Here is a 22,126-nt window from a genome sequence, read left to right on the forward strand (position 1 = left end):
ATTTTGGCCCACTTGGTCAAGTGGATCTCATCTCTTCCTGGCAGTCCCTGATACTCAGGGAGAGAGTCCCACGGTCATACAAGCTGAATCCCTGTTGTCAACACCAGCTGCACAAACATTTGTTGACCAGCAGAATCCATCCACTCCTCTCCAAGCCTGTCTTCCTCACTGGCAGGACACCGCCTGGCCCCCACGCCCTTGGTCCTCACTCACAGAGCCACATAGTCACATTTGATAGGCCCCAGGTCTCCTCTGGACATACTGTTGGTGCCCACACGGAGGAGCAGCGGGAGGTAATCGTCTGAGGGCCAAGCAAACCTCAGCAGCCTCTCCATAACATCCTGGTTCCAAGCCTCTGGCAAGCAGCAAACCTCCCCAGACAGCAGGCTGGGTCAGCAGAGGGAGCCTCTGTCCTCAGCAGCAGGGAGTTCTGCTGCACAAAGTTCTACATCTGTTCCCTGCACTCTAGGCCTGGCACTTACATAGGTCTCTCTCTAGGGAGAGAGGGTGCTCGACCTTCCCTAATTGGGAGTCAGCTGGAACAAAAGCTCAAAGCACCCTTTGATGGAGAAGAGCTGACAGAGCTCATTAGAGGCTGCTAGAGCTTGCTGGAAGTTGCAGCCTCCTGCAGTTACCCTTTGCCAGCAGGCACCCTGAAGTTCCTCAGAAAGTTCAGGTAATCAGTGGTCTAGAGACTTTCAAACATTGGTTTAATATTTTAGTCAACCCTATTTCCGCTGGGTTCAATGCTTTCCCTCCTTTAAAGCTTTGTAGCAGCCACGTCCTGCTTGAATATTTCTTCCCTTGTGTTGTTAATAGATTCTAAATTGGGCAGCAAGCTAAGTTGTCATTGGCTGGAAATGATGAGTAATGTGAAAAAGACCGTAAGATGTGGTCGTTAGTAATAACAGGGGCTGCATGTGAAAGTTTGGGCAGAGCCTTCCAATGTGATGGCACAGCTCCTGCCCTAGCTTTTATTTTCAAAAGATCAATCCCTTCATTCAAATAGAAAACTTGAATTAAAAAAACTATTTTCAGAATAAATGATTTTTGCCTACATGGAAAACAAAGCCTGCTCCCTATCCGAGTTAATCTTACTCTCCTAAGTTCATGTGAAAAGCAGCTGGGAGCTGTCATCATTCTGACATGCACATTTATGGTGAATTATATCCACAGGAAGACTAGGAGGGAAGAGGGTCCTGTCTGGAAGTCACAGGAGCTGCTATTTTGGAGGGTCATCTTGGAAAGAAAGAAGGATGCAAAGGTTATATCTCCCCCTTCTTCTTATGTACCTCTGCCAAAGCCTTACCCTCACTTTGAAAGAAAATGGTACAGAAGGAAGAAGCAGAGAAGACTTGATTTCTCTTGACTTTCTGGTTTCAGTGGAGCAACGCAGGATAAAGTGATGGCAGATCTTGCTCACGCACTCATGGGTGCCTGAGGAATGCTAGGCAGAAGGCGATAAGCAGCTGAAGCCTACGAAGTGGCAAATAGTTCAGATAATGCTGTTATCATTGCTGCTGCTATGTAACCCTGATAATTAATAATAATAATAAAAAAAAGCACTGTAGTAGATTAAACAAACCTTTTGGACAAATACCTAAGAAAGATGTGTTCATATATATATTTTTTTCTACCCCTTCCTTTTATTCATCATGTTGCATTTTACTTTAGTGGAGTTTTTTAAAAAAAATCTGCCAGATCTCTTACATTTCCATGTAACTGAATTTTGTGCCAATTGTCCATGAACTAAATGGAAATAAAGGAGCCATATTTCCATTTTTTTAAATTAAATGCAACTCACAGTTGAAAAAAATTACAAGACAGACATGAAGACACACATATCCAGCCTGTTTGGTCAAGAGCAAAATCCAGCATTGTAGCTTTGCTGATTCATTTCCTCAGAGATTTTCCTGACTAAAATAATATTTGGGTATCAGTGACACAGGGGTAGCTGACTTTCCCTTGGCATAGAATGCTAAGGGCAACAGAAAGGACAATTTTAAGCCAGCTTTGTGCTCTCCGGTGTTTTGGAGCTCCAAGCTGTGTCCAGCTACAACAATCCCCAACGGGGTTCAGACAACCAAGAATAGCCAAAGGCACAGCCGGGCTACAAAACCCCCTCTGTGCAGGTGACCTCCTGTGGGAAGCGGGTAGGAGTGCCCAAAGCCGTCCGAAGTCATGGCATAGGATGCTGGGCTCGGCTGGTTGTGTCCATCTGCTCCAGTGAACCTGTTGCCACCACTATCCTGCAATACCCAGCTCCTTACTGGGGGAGTGGGGAGACTGTCAGGGAGCGTGGCCAGGACTACGTCTTCCTTCAGGCAGGGCAAGGTGTACAAAACACCTTGCAATACACCACCACACCGGTGACAAGAGGCCCTTGTCCTTGGTTAGGGAGTTGCTTGCTTGACGGCCTGGGACCAGGTTTAGCTTCCCCCCCTAGTGCCCTCCCCATGGTGCTGGTGTGCGCCTGAGCTTTCCCACAGCAAGAGAGACAAGGACGTAACAGTGTTCCACTGCTGGATGGGTTACAAATCCACTTCTAGCAATTGATGTTCAGGAGCAGTCTTACGTTATAGGACTAACCCATTCCTCTGCTCTGTGATTCTTGTACGCTGCCACGCAGCACTGATACGTGATTATTTCTGGCTATTCCTTCTCTTATACAGAGTTCTAAATAAGACTTAATTTCATGAGGTCACATCCCAAGCTGTCAGGAGCAGAGATTTTTTACTGAACTGTGATTTGATATTTCGATGCAGGATATCTCCTGCGTCTAATTCGGCTATCTTGTTGTTTGCTCTGTCTGTTCCTCAGGATTTTCTGATGAGATTTGAAACCTTTTTCCCCTCTGTAGCATGAGAACACACAGATTAAATACAGATGCGCTCATCTGAAGTTCATAAAATGAATGATGTGATCCTAGCTATTTTTTCCTTATTTATGTGAATAACTATGCCGACTTCAAGAGCTTTGCTTGCACATGTAAGTCCTGCTCATGTGGGTAAGGATGGCACAATCCTCTTCTATAAGTGGAAGCAGGAAAATTCAACATCTATTTGGGTACTGCTTTCTATACTCAATAAGTGAAAGCTGACTTCATTGCACAGCAAACACACAGGCATGCATAGCAGCAGAATCCATTGCCATACTGCCAAGAGATAAAATAAGTAAATAAACCTCATATCTGACAAATGGAAAGACCAGAAGGACACCATAGTGTCCTAAGCTGTGTCTGTTTCTGTGGCACAACTTCTTTCAAGGGTACAAATTTCCTTGTTACCTTGTGGACTCCTGCTTGTATATGTCGATGATGTTTTCCACCAGGAGGTTCCTCTGCAGCCCGTACACGCCGTGCCGGTCGAGGACCACCTCATGTCTGCAGGAAGGACAGCGGAAGCGACCTCCCGAAGCCACCGTGGTGCCGCCCCTGGTTGGCAGGTATGGGTTCGAGGCCTGTTCTTGCCAAGCAGGACAAGAAGAGGTGAGTAAGGCCATGCAAAACTTTACCAAAATGCTGTGCTTTGACAACAGCCTCCGCTCTTGGAGCACAGGGCATCCTCCACAGTGCCTGGCTCACGTCAGACCAATATCCGCTGCAATCAGTGCAATTCTCTCTCTCTCTCTCCCCTCTTCTTCCCCCCACCTCCAAGGTCAAGCCATCCAAAGCCCATTCACAGATTACAAAGTGCAATGGAAGAAGGAGCTGAAGCCATCGCACACAAGGCTCACAGCACCGCAACAAGCCATGCCGGAGACACACAGCTCTTTCAAAGAACAAAAACCTGAACAAAAACAAGTCTGTAGCAAACCCTTGGTAAATATGCGCAGCGAGGGGGTAGTTCCAATAAGCAAGCACCAGAAAAACATCTAGTGACTACGGGACGAAGGGCTGGTTCCCCCATTCACGTGTACAGCGGTTCCTCCACAGCTAACAGGTAGCAGCTCATATTGGTGCAAGCACTGCCTGAACTCCGAGGAGGCCAGACCTTGGGGACGTTTCCTAAGTGCGACTTCTGCTTATGCTTTAAACCACTGGCTCCAGCCTTACCAGCTACTAACAGCAATCAAATCAAACACAAGCGAAATTGTGCTTTTCCATTCATTTAGACAAGTACTACTTGTACCTACGGAAGAAGCTTTTGCTGGAATGAACCTACCTGGAAAATGTCGCTGGCACATTTTCTGCACAGGTTGTGCTGACAGGGCAGGATGACCACAGGCTTTGTAAACATCTCTAAGCAGATAGGGCAAATCAGTTGCTTTTCCAAGTTATCCATGGTTTGCTGCTCTTTGGAAAAGGACTTGTAGTTCAGAGAGGTGCTCATGCCTAGCTTTTCCAGGGGCATACGCTCAGGATCACGGCACTGCTGACCAGTTTCCGGGTTAATTTTCCTTGAAATAAATCCAAGGCTCCGGTGCGCTCAGCCGCTCGCCACGCCGCTCTCGCCGGGGGACATTGCTCAAGCAAGGGGCTGCAGGGACCCGGGGCTGTTTTTAGCACCCCGACGTCACCCGGTGTCGCTGCGCCGTGCCCATATAAGCGAGCGAGGTGAGGACGGACTCGGACAGCTGACAGACGGCAGGGCCGCGGGAGTCGCATTCCTGCCACACGCGGGGCAGTCGGCCCTGGATCTGCTCAGCGACAGCCTCTACCCCTTGCGATAAGCCAGCGCCATCGGCTTCCCCCTTATCTTTGCCCGGTGGAGGAAGCCGCGGGGCCACCAATGACACGGTGGTGCTTGCCGGGGAAGAGCAGGGAAATGCTGCCGGGTATTGCTGCCCCCATCTGCCCAGCCATTCATTACAGCCGAATAAACGCGCTGTTTTGCGCAAACAGCCACCTTTGCCAGATACCAATAACTGGCGGTATGTTTTAGCACGCGCCAAGAGCTGGAGCTGCTCAGGTGCGAAGCACGTGCCATTCCTGGAGAAGACAACAGAAGCAGTAGCTGCTTATGGGCTCACATAGTTCAGGGCTTACGCATGTCACCACCTTGAAAACCAGTTAAAAAATTGCCTGCCTGTAACTGCACTTAACTTTCTTCTGGTGTGATTTTTTTTTTTTAGGAACCGTAATGTAAGAATCTAGCATGTCTATTCACTCCATTAATTCTGCAGCAGCTTAAATATGCACCAAAAAAACACAATATGAATCTCCTGATTAGAGGGAGACAGAAGAAATACAGTATGAAAAGCTTTAATTCGTACTGCTAGAGAATAGGTACTAATTGTATATGCTCTTTCTAGCCACAGTTGAATCCACATACATTTTAGTTGTGGGCACTGCTGTGTTTATATCTGTTTATTAGACACTGATATGCCTCTCAGCTTGGCACTTGTTCTAGAGTTATTTTTAAAATGACAATTTCCCAGATAATTTATGGCATGTGATGCCTGATCTTAAGGGAAAGCCATCTGTGCTTCTACTTGCCAATAATTTATCACACAACTGTACGAGCAATAAATATCTCATCCTCAGATTTAAGCCAAAGTCCCCACATGTACTGTATAAAATCACTTTGCTAGTATACTGTACATGCAATCAGTATCTTATCTTCTATTTTAATCAATAGCTGTAATACTTTCTCTGTTAAGTGTCTTGTAGAAAGCTTTCACATTTTTGTTAATGAATGACCATAAAGTGCTTGCCTATGAAACGTGCTATACAGCGGCTGAGTGACTCACCTGTGCATGCTGGGGAAGGAGAGACCCCACTTCCAAAGCAGGGCCCTTCACCTGTATGCAGCACCAGGCTGGAAACTTTGCAGCTCAGGGAAATTTAAAAGTGAAGGTTCTGATTGATTTCCACATGAAAATGAGTAATACTCTCTGCAGGCAATGACAAGGAATCACATTAAATTCAGTGTGTTCTTGACAACTTCTGATTTTCAATGCCTTGCATACTTTTTTAAGTGTTTGGGTGAAATCCTGTCCCCATTCGCAGCTCACTGAGCCAGAATTTCGCCCATATAAACCCACACATTTATCAGAAGCGATATACATATACATTTTTTTTCTGAAGTCCTGCTTTCCTAAGAAAGTTCGTAATAGTTTAGTTAAGCTGGTTTGAAATCGCAGCTTTGGTTCAGTTCCCTGATGTAGACAAGCCCTCCGAAGCTGCACAGGAAAGGCTGCTTTGGCAGCTGAGCCACGGACAGCTGGGGTTTTTGGCAGGGGAGGGTGGGAAACTTTCTTGGCAGCAGCAAGAAGATATTTCTCTTCTTTCCCTCCCCTTTGTGGCCAGGTCAGAGGTGACTCTAGTGCCTAGAGGCATTTGAATGCCTCATTCCAGCCCTCCTAACTCTGAATCAGCTGGCCCTTCCACATCAAGACCTCCTTTAATAAGACTCAGATCAGGGAAGCTGTCCTCGCACAACGGGACTGACGCTTCCAGGCTACAGCAGAGACAGAACTGGTGAAATTCTGACAAAAAAGCTGAAGGTTAAAATGTCAATGTGTAAAAACATCTGCATGCAATGGTGTATAAAACAGGGCATTCGAGTCAGAGGAAAAAGCTAGAGGGTTTGTGTTTGCGGTGCAGGTATTCACGCAAGGAACTAAGGCCCCTCTGAAGGTGTAGTGTGCACCTGGGCTGCAGTTCTGGTACAAATGCACTTACTTGTGGTCACCCTCAACGGTCTTCTAGCAACAGGCTGCTACTGATGTCCAAGGCAAAGGGTATCAGATGGTGAAAAAGCAAGGAGGAAAAGAAGATGGCTTTCTGCACATTTTCAGTCAGATGAGTTTAGTCAAGTCGGAAGCATATTTCAGAGAGTCTGCTGCTATTTTTCTCCCTTTACAAGTGCTGAAGCACAGTAATATGGAACAGACAATAAACGGCAGAATTGTGAGAAGGATCTGGCGAAACAAGCTGAACCCCCTTCTGCAGCCAGGCCTGAACTAAAATATTTTTCTGGCAGGAGTATGTAGTTTAGACAAGTGAAAAATTAGTGCAAGTTTTTTTCTGTCAAAGTACAACAAACCATAGCACTGGCTGCTAGGTAAAGAAACGCAGGGGCTCAGCCACGTGGGGGAAGGCTGGATGAGAAGGACCAGGGAAGCTGAGCTTCATACTAGTGCGGTAAAACTGCCCAGAGCAAGGGCAATTTGGGGGGCTTGAAGGGCTTGCATCAGGAGAGCCTGGCACCTTCCTGTCTCTCCCTGGCCACCCTCCCTCCCCGTTGTCTCTCCATTACCCAGGGAAACCCCCTTCCCTTCCTCACCCTTCAGACCGGCGAGGGAAGGCCACCAGCAGTCTAACTTTCCACCTCAAAAGAGCCCAGCGAAGCCATCTCTCGGCTGACCGACCTGCCAGCCAGAGGGCTGGCTCTGCCTCCGCTCCCCCGGCAGAAACTCTGGATGTCAGCTATCACTGAGAAGGTTACAGGAATTTTTTACTGTGTATTTTTGCTAGTATAGCTTGCCCGGGAATGTTATCTGCTTTTGATGAGCCAACCAGAAGACTAGTCCCTTTAGATATGCTTGTTTTTATAGACACTGATTTTAACTCCTCTATTTTTACAATGGAGGACAACTTGAGGGCTGTGGAATGAAGGCTTGGAGAGCCTCGAAGGCTGTCTGTAAGGCGCTGGATTTAGGAGAGGGATTTGAAGGAGGAAGGAGAGGTTGAGCCATGTCTAGGGTCAGGTTTCGGTGCTGTTATGACATCCCTGGGTTTTGCATTCAGAGAATTCCCCTCTGCAACCTCTTATCTTGAACTAACGTTATAAAGCTCTCATGTGTCAGCCATAAAAAAATCTTCCATTAAGGCAAAACGAAAGGAAAATAGTGTATTTTTGCCAGGGGACAACTGCTGCATAACTTCTCTTGCCACAAAGCGCAGCAGAGACACAACTTTCTGGTTTTACAAGCACATAGACCGGGCAGCACGAGCACCTCCTCTGCATAAGTGTCGTTTCCCGCACGGAGACCGCGACCGGCCTGGCTGCCCCCTCTGCAGCGACAAAGGCAGAGCCAGAGTCTGGCCTTACCCCACTGCCTCGCCACCTTTTAGCCCAAAAAGGGCTAAAGGGATCGACAACTCTCTCCAGCTGCCTTTGCCCAGCGGCTCCCCGCACTCCTAAGGCAAGCGGGAGTCACCCACCTCCCCTTGCAGCCCTCACCCAGGGGCCTTCCACAAGGAGCTCACCTATGGCAGGCATGTCGCTGAAACCCAGACTGCACTTAGCTTCGCAATGACTTATTAAGCAAATCAGCCAACTATAAGTTGAAGCCCTCCTGCTTATACACGTGCAAACTGCAAACAGCATCTTGCATTTTATGGTTTTATTGTGATCACTGAACATCACTCGGTGAGTACTGAAATTACCCTTTGACATACGTAAGTCAATTTACACAGCAGAAGGGAGGCTTTGCAACAAAGACAAATGCTTTCAGAACCTGTTGCCTTTTGAGACTGACATTTTACACTCAACCTACACATTAGTCTTTGCACACCCTATACACGATGCCAGGCAGTACGTGGTCAGTGTTTGGAGACCCTCTAAACAATGTGAAAGAGACAGTTTCAGTTCTCCAGGCAAACAGGGACCAGGACAGGAGGTAATAACACGACCTGAAATTTGCTTTTGCATGCATAAAATCTAAGCAGCAGGGATAAGCCTAAAGCATTTCTAAAGGTGAATCATTGGAAGCACATGAAATCTGCCGGAGCGTGGGATCTGTGGGACAGGCTACAGAGACCAGCCAGAGGGCTACTTTCTGCCCTTTTCTTTTGAGTAGGGGATGGACACCAACCTGTCTCAAGGGGCTCCCATGGTTTGCAACAAACAGCCAGAAACATGGGATAAAAGGCCAGATGAAATAGCATACTGCATTTGTCCCAAACTCATAAGCAGTACCAACGTAAATGATAGCGGACAATTCTCAAAGATTCAGATTAAAAGACTCCAAGCCAGGGAGAGCCTGAGAGCTCCCCCTGCAGTGGATGAGCTCCGACGGGGAGTCACCTCCACGCATCGGGGCTCTGCTCCCAGCTGGACACCGAGCCGTCGTGCCGCAGCTCCCGGCTGCCTACTTGGGAGAAGGGCAGTTGCACTTTCTGGAGTGGAGGAGCCGCGGTCCAGCTCGAACCTGAATGGCACCTGGCTCTGGGGGACACAGGAACTGCCTGCCTGCCTGCCAACAGAAAGTCCTGGTTTCTCCCTGTGCTTGAGATCAGGATTAGGAATGGTGGCCAGGCTGTCTCTCTTAGGGATGTAGAGGAAACCTGAACTGTAATTAAGACCAAGCATTTATCACCTTCACTTTAATTATCTGTATTCTCAAAATCTGTGAGCTTGAAAAGTCAGGCTACCAGGGATGACTGCACCGTAGAAGAGACAAACAAGAAAGGTTATATCTCATGAATGTGAGTGTCTTGGTGTTTGCCTGTCACGTATATGCTTATGGTAGTTACCCGAGCAGTTATTTCAGAAACGCACCCATTCGTACAACAGCTTGTCCAGAGATGAAATGAAGAGTGCTGTGGACTAACACACATGACATTCCTGGTTCGGTTTCTCCCCGAGTCAAACACAACTGTACAAACCCAAAGGTTTTGCTTTCAGGATTCCCAAACCCACATCCCCTTTTGTGTATCTTTGTCCCTCGCCAACTTACTGCTAGAAAGAGATCTAAATCTCACATGCAAAGCATAAAAGTATATCCAAACCACAGCATGGGGAAGAGACACCTCCCCCCCGCTTTGGCACACACCAAGAGGCCCTGCAGTGAGAAGGAGACACGAAGGAAAAGGATGAAAAGATATAAATAAAGCCAGTTAGAAAAATGGGAGAACACAAGAAGGGGTCCTGCTTCCTCTTGGAAAGTGAGCGAGCAAGTGCTCTACTATTAAAGCACAGTCCCTTGCTTTGCAAACACAGCCTTGACCATTTCCCCTCTACTTTGCTTATTAAAACAGCACAGCACTGGGAGCCAGTTTGTAAACCGTCACTGACCATCTCCCCTGTTACCTAAGAAGAAGGAATGACTGGCTCCTCCCTGAGCTGTTCTTGCATTTTACAGAACTTTTGGAATATTTTATGGAATTGAAATTTTTGGAATATTTTGGAATTTTGGGAAATTTTATGGAATAGGTATTTGGTGCTGGGTTAATAGAGGATGAGCTGATGTTGTGACAGCGGGGCTGGACACAGGCAGCACAGACGTGGAAGTGGTATGGAGGCTTTTCAAGCATGTTGGAGATTAGGAAAAGTAGATTGCAGAGAGTTTTAGCAGTGGGGATTTTGATGAGGAAACAGGTCACATTTCTGCTCTGCTCTTAAATAGTCGTAGTGCTTCACTTCAAAGCCTCCCTGCTCCAAACCCTCAGCTTTGTTGTTATGAAACGAGAGTGATGTTCCATAGAGATGATTTGCGTTTTGCAGCACAAATCCAGTTCAGGCTTCTCAGCTGGTGTCAGCTCATCACTTCGCAGAGATACAGCCCTGCCCCAGTGTCACATTTCTCCACAGCCTTGGTCAGCTCAACATCAGCCGCTCTTGATGCTATTTCCGTATGTTCCCTCCAAGCTCAGCTGGCAGAGTGGGGGAGTGCGGGGTATTTTTCTCCAGGACAATGCTTAGGTCTGTCTGTTATATTTTCACCCCTCCTTGTCTTGAGGGTCATTCCTCCAGGACAAAGTAGAGATTTAGTGCTGGAAGATCAAGGATTGACCATTGTGCTATACCACTTAAACAAAAATATAAGGTGTGGTGGCAGGGAGGCTTTCACACAGCAACAAATTAGTGGAGCTGGTAGAGTACCCACTCAGCATGTAGTGCTAAGTGGTGATAGGGGTGATACTTCCATCCTTTAGCTTTTTTTTCCTGCTATATTTCAAACTTCTTTCTTTTTCCTTTCATATATTCCTGTGCTTTGTAAATAGTCTTTCAGTGTATAGCAAAATCAGCATGACTATTCATTTCTGAGTGCCAATGCCTTTTTTCTTTTGAAAGTCAGGTTAGAACACCGAGGTCCTCTTTCGGACAGACACTGGCCAAGCTCTTCCCCCACTCCCCTGTGTGAGCCTTGTGATGCATGAGATGGCAGGTAGAGATGTTTGCAGGGACAACAACGATGGGAAAAGATGCATTCAAGCCAGGCAGGAATCGAACAAACACCCTTTAAAGCTGTGTCATTGTATCAAGCGGCAGTATATTAGATTAACGTCCTTTTGAATTAGCACTTCAGGAATCATCTCAAATATGCAGGCCTGTGTTTGCACGCAGAGCGTCGTCCCCCTCTCCTACCAAGCTGTAGTTGTTCCCGGGGAGTCAGCTTTTTTGGCTGAGTTTAGGGAATGCAAAGAAAAGAAAGTGCAGACAGTAAGTCTTCTGGCCACAGAACAAATTAGATAGCTGGTGCCTCTTCAGAAGCTTTGACCTTGCCACTGAAGGGGTGGCTTTGCAGTAAAATTCGTGCTTTGCATGGAAAACTAAGGTTGGGCTGCTTGAGGATACAGTGCTCTCACTGTGAAGTCCCGTGCAGTCAGGGATGGGCAGTGTGAACGAACAGTTCATGGCAAGAGACTTATTACAATAATGTCACCAGTTATCTGGGAAGAAGATAAAGAGTTTGCAGTTTTCTTCCTCCCCAAAATTGTGCCCCCCCCCCCTTATCCAGCCAAGCACAACCTGTCCCCAGCCCTGACGGTGGCTTCTGGTGACCCCAGCTGTCAGTAGCTCAGCTATGGCATGCTGTAGGAAGGAAGGAGCGCTGCTGTGAGAAGCCTGACCTCCCTCGTCCTACCACCGCTTTAAATGCTGCACAGCCTCTGTATTCCCTGCCACAGTCACCCCTCTGATAAGGGGGACAGAAATGTGGGGGATGCAGAGGAGGGCTGGGCTGTGATGGTGAAGCAGAGTGCGGGACCCATATAAGAGTCATAGTGAGGGAATCGATCTGTGCGGTTTTGTTATCACAACATTCAGAGTTGCACTGCTAGTGAAGCATAGCTTTTTTTAATCTTTAGTTTCAAAACCAAAACGGATTCTAGGACTAGAGCTGATTTCTGAAGTAGGTGACAGGAAAGAAGAAGAGTGTGGTTTTGACTTACTGTGCATTCACTGTGTGCAAGAATAACAGTCCTGCTGTTCCCCAGTCCTGATGTGTTCCCGTGTGACTTCCCCAGCTCTCAGACCATCGAGGAAGGGTCTGTGCTGGTGGGCAAAGTGAGGTGGCCTGTTTGATGCAGAGTGGCAGCAGTGCTGTGACCAGGGGCATGTGCTCTGCGAGAAGGAAGTGGTGGTGCAAATTCAGTCCTTTGATGGAGCTGCCTCTTGCTAGTTTTGCCTCCTCCCATCACTTAGTGTCTCTGCTTTTCTAATGCAGTGGGACTGGATTTCCCTGATTTTTGCTTTAGCAGTTGGCAAAGTGGCTGTGTCCCTTTGGAGGTCTGTGGAGGATCTCGGTTGAGGGAAATCTTGGGAGGTGACCAGCTGGAGCAGCACATAGTGAATTTCTGCTGTTTCTCATAATTGCAAAGACTGTGTGATGCAAATATTAGAGGGGCAATTAGATTTATATATGAGCCAACTACAAATCACATCTCTTCCAGTTACCTACACAGTGTGGCCCTGGTGCTATTTCTGTCCCTAATCGCTGTTACAAAGTGCTTCCCAGAGAGGCGATAGCTTTGCAGCAACATCACTGTGCAGAGATCCATACTAAGGATACCTTTTTGGCCTCGGTTCCTCATTCCCCAGTGCAGTGTGCCTGCACTTGCCCTCCCTGGACTTGGGCTGCTGCGAGAACCAGGCCAGAGTTATTCTCAGAAAATGTCTGTCTCTTCCTTTGACAGCTCAGCTTGTAAGGGGAAGAACTATAGATGTTTTCAGAGTAATCCTGGGTCACTGACTCAATTCCAGCTCAAAGGAGAGGGGTGTTGGGGTGGGGAGGAAGGCTTTTGATCATCACAGGGCTTTTCATCCAACCTCCCTGACGGACACCTTGAGGACCTTCAGGAGTCAAGCCTGGAGGCAATCTCTTATTCCATGGCAGACAGGATTTTCCTGGTTACCTCCGTCAGCAGAGGATGCCTCTATCATTACTGACCTCTAGGTACTCGCTGAACACCTTGCTCCTGCAGCTAAAATGGAGCTAACATGGATATCCTTTGAACACTCTGGAGAACATGACAAGAGCCCAGGTATGAGTTAGGTGGCCACAGGGTCACCACAGCCTTCAGTGAGCAATGTCTGTTAGCAGCCACTAACCCTGAGGCCAAATGAAGGGAAAATGCAAATTAAAGCTGTTATTCATGACATCCAAAATAGATAATATTTGTGGAATACTTAAAAGACATTAAACAGGCTCCAACCCTTACCCTCCATCTCAAACAGCAAGATTTCTCACCTGTCACCAGCTGGTTCACAGGGGATTACCCCGAAAGGGTACACTGCTTCCTTAACAGTTGTTTCTGCATAACATATCTCAGGTTGCATTCATGGGGGTGCTCCTGATATGTTAGGTCTCATAGCCAGTTTCTTGGGCTCATGGAAGACTTTAATCCAAAATGTATTCAGACTGGCTGTTCACTCCCAGGAGTGGAAGTCAGCCTTAGTTCACTTCCAGGGAAGTAAAAACGACTCTTGATAAAGTCAGGTGTCACCCAGACAGTTATCAGTTCCTTGCCTTGAAGAAGGTGACAACCTTCCCATCCTCCCACTAGGGACTTATTAACATGTTTCAGTGTGAATTGTTCTTTACGCTGACCCTCATAGGCTGTATCAGCCTGGAAATTAAGAAATAAAGCATTTGAATGGGACCAGTTGAAGAGCAGGAAGCTGTTTCCAAACAACGTGCTGTTTCCAGCCTCCTGGCCCCTGCAAATGGGCTTGCCTAATTTGCACAGTGATCTTTTGTTCAACATCAAGGCTATTCTGGCCTCCTGGAGAACAGGGAAAGGATTTGAACTTGAGTGCTAAGATGGAAAAAGGTAGGGGTGGGAGTGAAAGTTGCAATACTGCAAAAGGGAGCAGAGAAAATATGGCCGAAGACCATTTCTACTGGAAGCATGTCCATTTAGCGTGTGACAGTGGGATCAACACCCCAGCTCCCTAGTTCTTGACTGTTGTTTGTCTTCACATCTCTCCCTCTGCCCCCACACACTGCAGGAGTTGTGCAGAAATGTGTCTGCACCATTTCCCTCCTGTTTAGAGAGGAAATTGTGTCTCAGGCTGGCCAAAGGGTCTCTCTGTGTAGTTCATACATGAGGTCGCTCGGCAGATGCTGCTCCCCTCTCCTGATTCCAGCACGAGCTCGAAATGAGGCATTCTGCTCCAAAACAAGGCTGACTGGGCACACGCACTTTGCCGTATGCCCACAGGCATAATGATGGCAAGCAGGGCAAAGAAGAGATGTTTATGTTACAACAGAACAAGAAGTTAAAAAAAAAAATTGGGGCATTCAGGTATCAAGTCAATGCCTTTCCCATGATAGCTCTCTTGCTTAGCATTTGAGCCAAGGTATTGCTAATTGGCCAGGTAATGCTAAAGGAATGAAATCATTCTTATTTTTGCTAAGAGGAAAGGCCAGCTTGTCTCCTGGATGGGGTGGAAATAGGAGGACTTCCCAGTTAAACCACTGGACCTCCCTGGAAGGGAAGAATTTGTTTTTCAGGGGGAAATTAGACATAAGAGGTACCGTGTTTCCCCATGAGGAAATGCTTCTTGATCAACACAGCCTGAGGTACAAGGTGTGGAGGAAGAGAGGCTCTCTGCTACCCATGGTGTCAGGGCAGCCTACGGCAAAATGCCTGGATATGAGAGAACGGCCTGGCTGATTTGATCTTCAAAGTAAGTAACTGAAGCTTGGTTTTCTCTCACTTCTCCACCTACCTCTTTTCTGAGTTTATCTACTTTGGCAGCTATGAGTAAATGTTTTTATTTGCATTTTGTCTTAACCTGTCTTGAATTAAGTATGATTTCAGTGTAATTGGATACTAATCACTTGTTCCTTGCCAAAGGATGTGGCAAATCTCCACATAGAGCTTGGGGCACCTTGCAAGTTCTCTAGTTTGCTAGCTTGTTCTCCCTGATATCCGCAGCATTACCGAGTGAGCCCTACCTCAGCTGCAGGGGCCAGCTGGACAGGCAATAGCCAGGAGGGTAGAAATGTCTTCTAGATATAGGGAGCAACCAGGAAGGCTGGCTGGCATGAAGAACTGGAGCAGACCTGGGTCCCGAGGGCTTTGGAGGAGTTTGTTGCAGGATTTATGGTTTGGTAAAAGTCCATGTGTTGAGCAAGGAAAAAGAAAAAAGAGAGAAGCTCCCCTTCAGCCAGAATTTAAACCAGCAACCTAAAGTTCACAAAGACAGTAAATCTGCAGTCTATCTCACTACCACGTGAGCTATCAAAGGAAGACAAGTGGACACCAAAGAGTAGGCTCTGCAGCATGCTTTCACACACATATCTTTTTCCCTAGCTGCACATCACATCCTATCATTCCCTCCCATTTCCAGCTCTTCATACCCGTATTCACTCCCCCCATGGCCACTAGCCTGACTTCTGACTCCAGTTTCCTCTGAGCACGAGGATGTTTTCTGCCTTGGATACTGATTCCCGGCTCAGGCCTGCCTCGGCGCCCTGCCACCCTCTGCGGGGGCCCAGCTTCCCGAATTGCTGGCTTTGTGTGGCAGCCTGGGCTGGATCTTCTATTAGAGGTGCAGGGAAATTTGAGAAACTAACCTTTTCTAACATCATTCTTTGTCTCATTATTGCAGCAGGGGTAACATGCCTGGGATATCCGTGTAAATATGTGACCCCGCTATACTGCCCGGCCCAGACATGCAACAGATAACATGTCTGACTACAAAAGTAGGCGCAAGTCCTAGCTGCCCAAATGGAAAAAGATGCTATCCCAACCTCTGCAAATTTCTTTGTATACTTACATTTTTCCTGTTATTATATGCCTGCCACTCATTTGGGCATGCTCACCCCCTTTCATTCACTTTGTTTTTTCATGCTTAATACAGGGAAAACAAACTAAAACCCCTCTGCAAAGCAGGAGCTATTTGCAAGTCTCTGCTTACGAAGGAAGTGCTCCCCTCAGGGCTTCAGGCAAAGCAGGAGCAACCTGGCCTAGTCTTCACTGCCCGTCTTATAGTACCTGCAAAGAACGAGGAAAGCAAGAAGGAGAAAGAAAAGAGGATGGAAATAACAGCTCAGCAGCGAGATGTCTCTGGAGACAGACATCAGTTTACCTCTCCCCAACTGGATAGTCTCCACTTTTTACCCTTAATCCCCAGCCCCACTGTCCTGCTCCCACTCCATGTCCTCGACTTTGCTGTCCCAGTGTGACCCTCCATCAGGTTGTGTTTTCACCGGTAACCGCAAGTGACTGAGCTGCTTGGCTGTTCCCTGCTGCCAGGACAGGAGGGACAGTGCCTCTCTCCTTCCCCGCACTGCCTGGCTGCATGATCCAGTCCTGTTGCACGCACCCGGTAGCTCAGCCGGTTCAACTCACCTTTTGTTAGAAAATTATCTGCTTCCTTGCTGGGTTAGCCAGGTGATTCAGATCAGGGTGGCATCCACGGACCACCAGAGCAGGAAAAGGGCAAGTCGTGTGGCGGTGAGGGGGTGAGGAGGGGAAGAGAAGCAAGACCTCCTCACTTTGGAGCAACACACTGTTCAGCTGGCTCATCTTCTTTTCAACCTTTGCTCTCAATGTCCTTTCTGTTATCCAGTACTTAATATCACAGCATCCCAAAGATGTGCTGATGGACTTGCAGGAGGGCTCATGAGCAAGTCAAGCCAAAAGCTCTCACCTCATCTGCTCATACACCTGCTGGAAGGAGAGGACCTCCCGCTGCGAGGAGCAGGCTGAGTTGAAGGCCCTCCCGCATATTGGCCTGAGTGATAGTCTTGTTGGCCAGCTGCCCCATGTCTTCAGAGAAGACGAGGTGCCGAGCAGCATCACCATGTGCGGGAGCCCCAGGGGTGCCCAGCGGTGAGAACCACAGCCTCTGGTGGTGTTTGGGTATGGCTGGGAGAAGCTGAGGCAATGAATCAGTTGTTTTGGACCTCTGCTCAGTGGTTTTAGCCACTTTCCCTTCTTCATAACGTGTCCATTTTGGCTGCTAGGCTGGGCAGAAAAGGAGAGGTTTGCACTGTGAAGGGAAAGGGGCCTGACGGCTGGGACCCAGACTTGTGTGCAGGGGAATAGTTTTGAGGCATTTTCAGTTGGATGCATTCTTGATGTCAGGTATGCCGCTGCTGTGAAACTATCTCACCTCGGACTTGGGACCAGTGTGGAAACAGCTATAAGCCTGATTGTGCGGGAGAAGGTGGACACCGCTGGGGTGGTGACACAGCTGGTGCCAGAAAACGTGCCCCAGGGTGCGAGCATGTTGGTCTTCCCTCTGCCAGATGAATGGTCCAAAGTAATAACAAAAGAGAGAAAGAGACACCAGGAAGATCAAGGTGTCACGCTGGTTTGAAGGAAGGAGCAATAACAAATTAACATGTATTTGCTTGTGAAAGGTGAAACTAAATCAACTCTTTTCTGAGGGATCAGTCCTGCTTCATCTCACCTTGATGCCTCTGCCTATTGTAATGCAGAATAGTCAGGCAAAACCACCGCTGCTGGGGAGGCATGGTAGCAATGCATGTTCAAGTGGGGTTGTGGTGATTAATGTCTGTCTCCAACAGCTCCTGACATTTTCCCTGGCAGCGGATGACATGAATCCTCTCCTACTCCTAAGGAAGAGGAAAAAGAGCCATTCATTTTTTCCCATGCTCCCTAATGTCCAAGGCTTGCTAATTGTGCTTTGTTTGCCTAATTAAGCTAGGGCCAGATAGCATACTCCTGCAAACCAGCTGCCCATAGCAGGCAACACTCATACACACACAGTTTTTTTCCAGTAGCTGGGCTCTCTTCAATACAGACCTGTTTATGAAAGCCTGACAGCTGTCCAGCCAGAAGTCCAAAGGCGATCAAAGGCTGTCACAGGAAACAGCTCAGCAGCTTGCTGGCACACAGGTTGCTATCAGCAATGGGCCCACATGTTTGGCTGTGGTAAGGGCAGCAAAGGGCTCAGAAACGAAGGCAGCAAGTGTCACCAAAAGGTTCCAAGAGTGAATCCAAAATGTAATTAAACTGTGAGGTGTTCCCTGTCTCGCCATGGAAAAGCAAAACATACTTTGGACCTGACTGACAAGGAAAATGGAGAACAAGATCTGGGCTGTTGTTACTTGCATCGAGTGTGACAAGTGACCAAGACCACGGCTACTGCAGCATTGATCTCCTTTCTCCTTCTGGAGGTTCTCCAACGTCGTGCTTTGTATGGATTCAAAGGTAAAGTCCATCTTGACAGTCAGAAAGAGAATTATCCCTGACATCTGAGCTGTAGAAATAGAATAAGGAGTATGGACCAAGAGAAGGTCAGAGCTCGAGACAGGAACTAACGTTTGCACATTAATCTAGCATGGGGGAGGTATCAATATGACGGTGGAGTCTGAATTATACTAAATGGCAAGGTGCCGACGCTATCTTGGTACCTCAGAGCCAGCCCTGTCCCCTGAATGGATCAGCTCTGCGCCACGCCGCCTCAGCTCTGGGGGCCTCTGCCTGTCTCCCTCTCTCTGGTCCTTCTGCGGAGGTCTGACCAAGTGTGGGGTGATGTCTACAGGGCTGTTCTGCTACAGCGTTGTGGAAGTGTGGGCAGATCATGTCATCCTTCTCCCAACAGGAGGAATTCCCTAGATGCAGCCAGAGCAGAAAGGCTCTGCTGGACAGCAGGAGCTCGCCTGCGGCATGCAGGGGATCCTGCTCGAGGGGGTGTGGGCACAGAGTTTGGGAGCAAAGCAGCATGACACAACTCCCGTTTGCAAATTGTATGGTATTACAATTTTCTTTTCTTTCGGCGCAAGTGTTGTGGCAGCTGACATGATGCGACTTGTTCCCAGCCTGTGGTTGCAGAGCACTTTCTCACGGTGCAGCAACATCAGATAGGGTGCAGGCTGGGACCTGGAGCCCACGGGGAAAGTGGGATTTTCACTGCACAGCTGCCACCTTCTGCTGGAGAATTTCAGTTTTTCCTCGAGAACAAAAACCCAGCAGAGGTTGGGGTGGGAGCAGTGTCAGAGGCACAGCAGACAGGGGCCGCAACCCCGAGCCCTGCCCGGCAGCCCTGCTGCTCCCCCCACTTCGGCCACCCGCCTCCGGGGGGAGGGTCCCTGCGGCGCAGCCCAACAGGACCCGCGCCGCCCCCAGCGACCGGGGCCAGTGGCGCAATGGATAACGCGTCTGACTACGGATCAGAAGACTGTAGGTTCGACTCCTGCCTGGCTCGCCCCAGTGCTTTTTGCCCCTTCCCGGCCTGCAAAAGGCAGGGCAAAGGGGGAAAAAGGCTGGAAAACTGGAGGCGTGGGTCTCCCTCACCTCTTACATGCTTAACCAAATGACTCTATCCATTCAGTTGCTTCCCTGGCAGGGGCCCTGCTGCAGCCACCCCGCTGTGCCCCTGCAGCCCGGGTTGCACCTTCTGGGCCGGGGCCAGCGCTGGTTCCTGCTCCCAGAGGAGACGCCAAGCCGGCCCCTCGGGCACCAAAGCAGATGCTTTCCCTGCGTTCATGGCATGGCGAGGCCGGGAGTTAAAGCCCTTAACCGCAGGCTGCGTTAGCCGAGGGCACAGGGTGACCGCTGGGAAAGGCTGCAGACCGGTCTGGGTGTATATGCAGGACTTGGGCCCTGCGGAGGTGTGAAGAGGGAGGAGAGAGTCTGGGAGAACTTGTTGGGGCAGAAACAGAAACTGGGCTTGAGTGAGCAAATGCAAGCTTGGTAGACGTTAAACCAGCAAGCCTCATATCCCCAGCCAAATCAGTTAAGCGTTGCACATGCAGTAGATTAGGAAATGGGTACTTCTGTGCATGCCCCAAAAAGGATTTAAAAATTAAACCTTTTCTTACAATGCTGGAGCTGAGAATTTTCTCCTTGTTGGAGCAGGTGTCCCCTCCGGTACCTGACAGACTATGTAACAACCCCTTACCCATCTGTTTGCCTGCCCACCTCACTCTCACTGTACTAGTGAGGTATCTTATGAACAGGCTTTTATAATCTATAGCATCCTTCTGTTATTTAGTGACAAATCTGGTACAAAAGATTAAATAGGATAAATGCACAGAGCTCTTTTTTGGCTCTTGCTGGAAACCAGATAAAGAAATAATTAAGCATTTACAAGTCTCTGATAGCTTCTCCTAAATGAAGTATAAAAGCCTTTAGCAAGCTACACTACTATCCAGCCATTCTAGATACAGGCATTGTAGTAGAAAGCATTTAGTACGTTGAAATATGCGAGACAGAAGCGGGATCAAACAGTTACATTTATATAATAGGGAAATAGCTCAAGAGCTAGAACAGTTGCTTAGCACATGTTAAGTCCTGAGATCAATACTTGTATTTTCTGTCTGTCCCCCCCTGCCCAGGCTTTCATTCTTTTGTACTTCTTTTTTATTTTCCTCTCTCTTCCTTTTCACTAAAGGTTGAACATGCATTTATGCAGAAAGGCACACATGTCAATACCTTCTGGGTAGAAGAGGAAAAAAAGTCTTGTCTCAAACTGGTCAAGAAGTCAGCTTGCAAGATAGCAGAGGAAAGGAAACAGTCCCTTGACCAGAAGAGATGCTGGGTGAGCTTTTATTTTGTGAACTATCCTGTAGGAATAGAAAAAAAGGGGCACCACGGAATGAATGGAAAGGAATGGAGGCGTGTGCATGAATTTCTTCAAAAAGTAGGAGCATAGAAATCTATATATGGAAGGATAACTCTTAACCAAGCAAAAATCAGTCCTGTAGTCCTGGAGGGAATCGGTGCTCTGTCCCACTGTGCCCTGTCCCACACTGGAGCCTAGCAAAGAGGTGCTTTTTTGGGACTAAGAACTTCAGATTCGATTGCTAGTGTGTGCAAACGGGTATGTCTATATATGGACCCCCAAGGAAATGGACGCCTTTCCTCATTTTCTGCTAGCTAGGACGCCCCTGGTTCCTGTTAGGCAGGCTTTTCAGGCCTGGGTTTCTCCTGAGACACTTCCTAACAGGGTGCACTGCACCATGGTGGAAGGAGAAAGGGGGGGTGTGTGTGTGCGCGCATGCGCTGGCTGCAGCCAGTGGTGCAATGCGTAAGATCAGAGGTGAGTAGGCTTGACTTCTGCTGAGCTTGATATATCTGCTCAAATTCCCTGATTATAATTTCCTTGCTTTTATTGTTCCCACAGACAGTGGGCCTTCCTTGCACTTAAATGCAAAATTTATCCCAGAAAAACAGACTCTTGCACAGAGAAGACTCATTCTCAGTTCTTCTGAAGGATAAAAATTCCTTTCTCCCCCTACTGCACAAGCAGACTTGGCTGGCTAGCAGCAAGTTTACTCTTTCCAAGCCAGGCATCATTGTCAAGCATGCTTTTTTGCACACCACAGAGCACCTGTAATGAGAAAGGGGACATGAGGGAGAAAGGAGAGAGGATGGCAATACAGTAGAAGACAGGAAAAAAAGCAAATCGAAGTGTCAGTCCCATTAGCTACCCCATGCTAAGCCAGCCCATGGCCATCCGAGTTAAATCCCTTCTGCACAAAGCGTTCCCGTGCCCTTTTCCACCGCACCACCTTCTCCCAGGACATCACCTGTGCCGCTCCCCAATGCCACTAAAACCCACGACTGCACATCGTCTCTGCCACCGCGAGGTAAGGAAGAGCCCTCCGAGTGCTTTTACCCAGCTCCGTCCAGCGGGCTGCTCACAACAGGGCTCGCTGCAGTCAGGGTTATCTGGCACAGCGTAAAGCCGCGTGCAAAATGAGAGGGAGACTCTTTGGAGCCAGAACTGACCTGGTGACGTGAGGATCATTATGGGAAGGGAGCCCATGGCCCCTCTGTGCGATCCGGTGAACCATCGAAGGAGACTGGACAAAACTGACCACGAATGAGTCAGACCTGCATGTGCTTTGGCTCCAAATAGGAGAACACCAAATACATACATTATGATTATGGAAGATAAAAAAGTAATTCCAAAAGTGCAGCTACAACGTGGATTTCAGTGTTTACTCCTAAGAAGTCACCTCTCTGTGGAACATTTTTTCAGTGCTGGAAATATTGTCCTGATGGTAGTTTTTTGAGAGACAAAGA

At 48.1% G+C, this 22,126-nt stretch overlaps 1 protein-coding gene and 1 non-coding gene across 2 annotated transcripts in view; one reads left to right on the forward strand and one right to left on the reverse strand.

The window, feature by feature from the left end:
- TRIM55 (tripartite motif containing 55) overlaps positions 1 to 4,371 on the reverse strand; it is a 41,248-nt gene extending 36,877 nt beyond the window's left edge. Inside the window, exons 1-2 of the mRNA XM_026115213.2 lie at positions 4,164 to 4,371; positions 3,287 to 3,459 (exon numbers count right to left, since the gene is read on the reverse strand). Of these exons, the coding sequence (XP_025970998.1) occupies positions 3,287 to 3,459; positions 4,164 to 4,352 (362 nt within the window). The 5' untranslated portion in view covers positions 4,353 to 4,371. The remainder of the gene's footprint in view (positions 1 to 3,286; positions 3,460 to 4,163) is intronic.
- Positions 4,372 to 19,228: 14,857 nt separating this feature from the next.
- TRNAR-ACG (transfer RNA arginine (anticodon ACG)) lies at positions 19,229 to 19,301 on the forward strand. The gene has a single exon. It is a non-coding gene; the product is annotated as a tRNA-Arg (tRNA).
- The last annotated feature ends 2,825 nt before the right edge of the window (positions 19,302 to 22,126 follow it).

This window comes from Dromaius novaehollandiae, chromosome 2 (assembly GCF_036370855.1).
Source record: "Dromaius novaehollandiae isolate bDroNov1 chromosome 2, bDroNov1.hap1, whole genome shotgun sequence".
NCBI lineage: Eukaryota > Metazoa > Chordata > Aves > Casuariiformes > Dromaiidae > Dromaius > Dromaius novaehollandiae.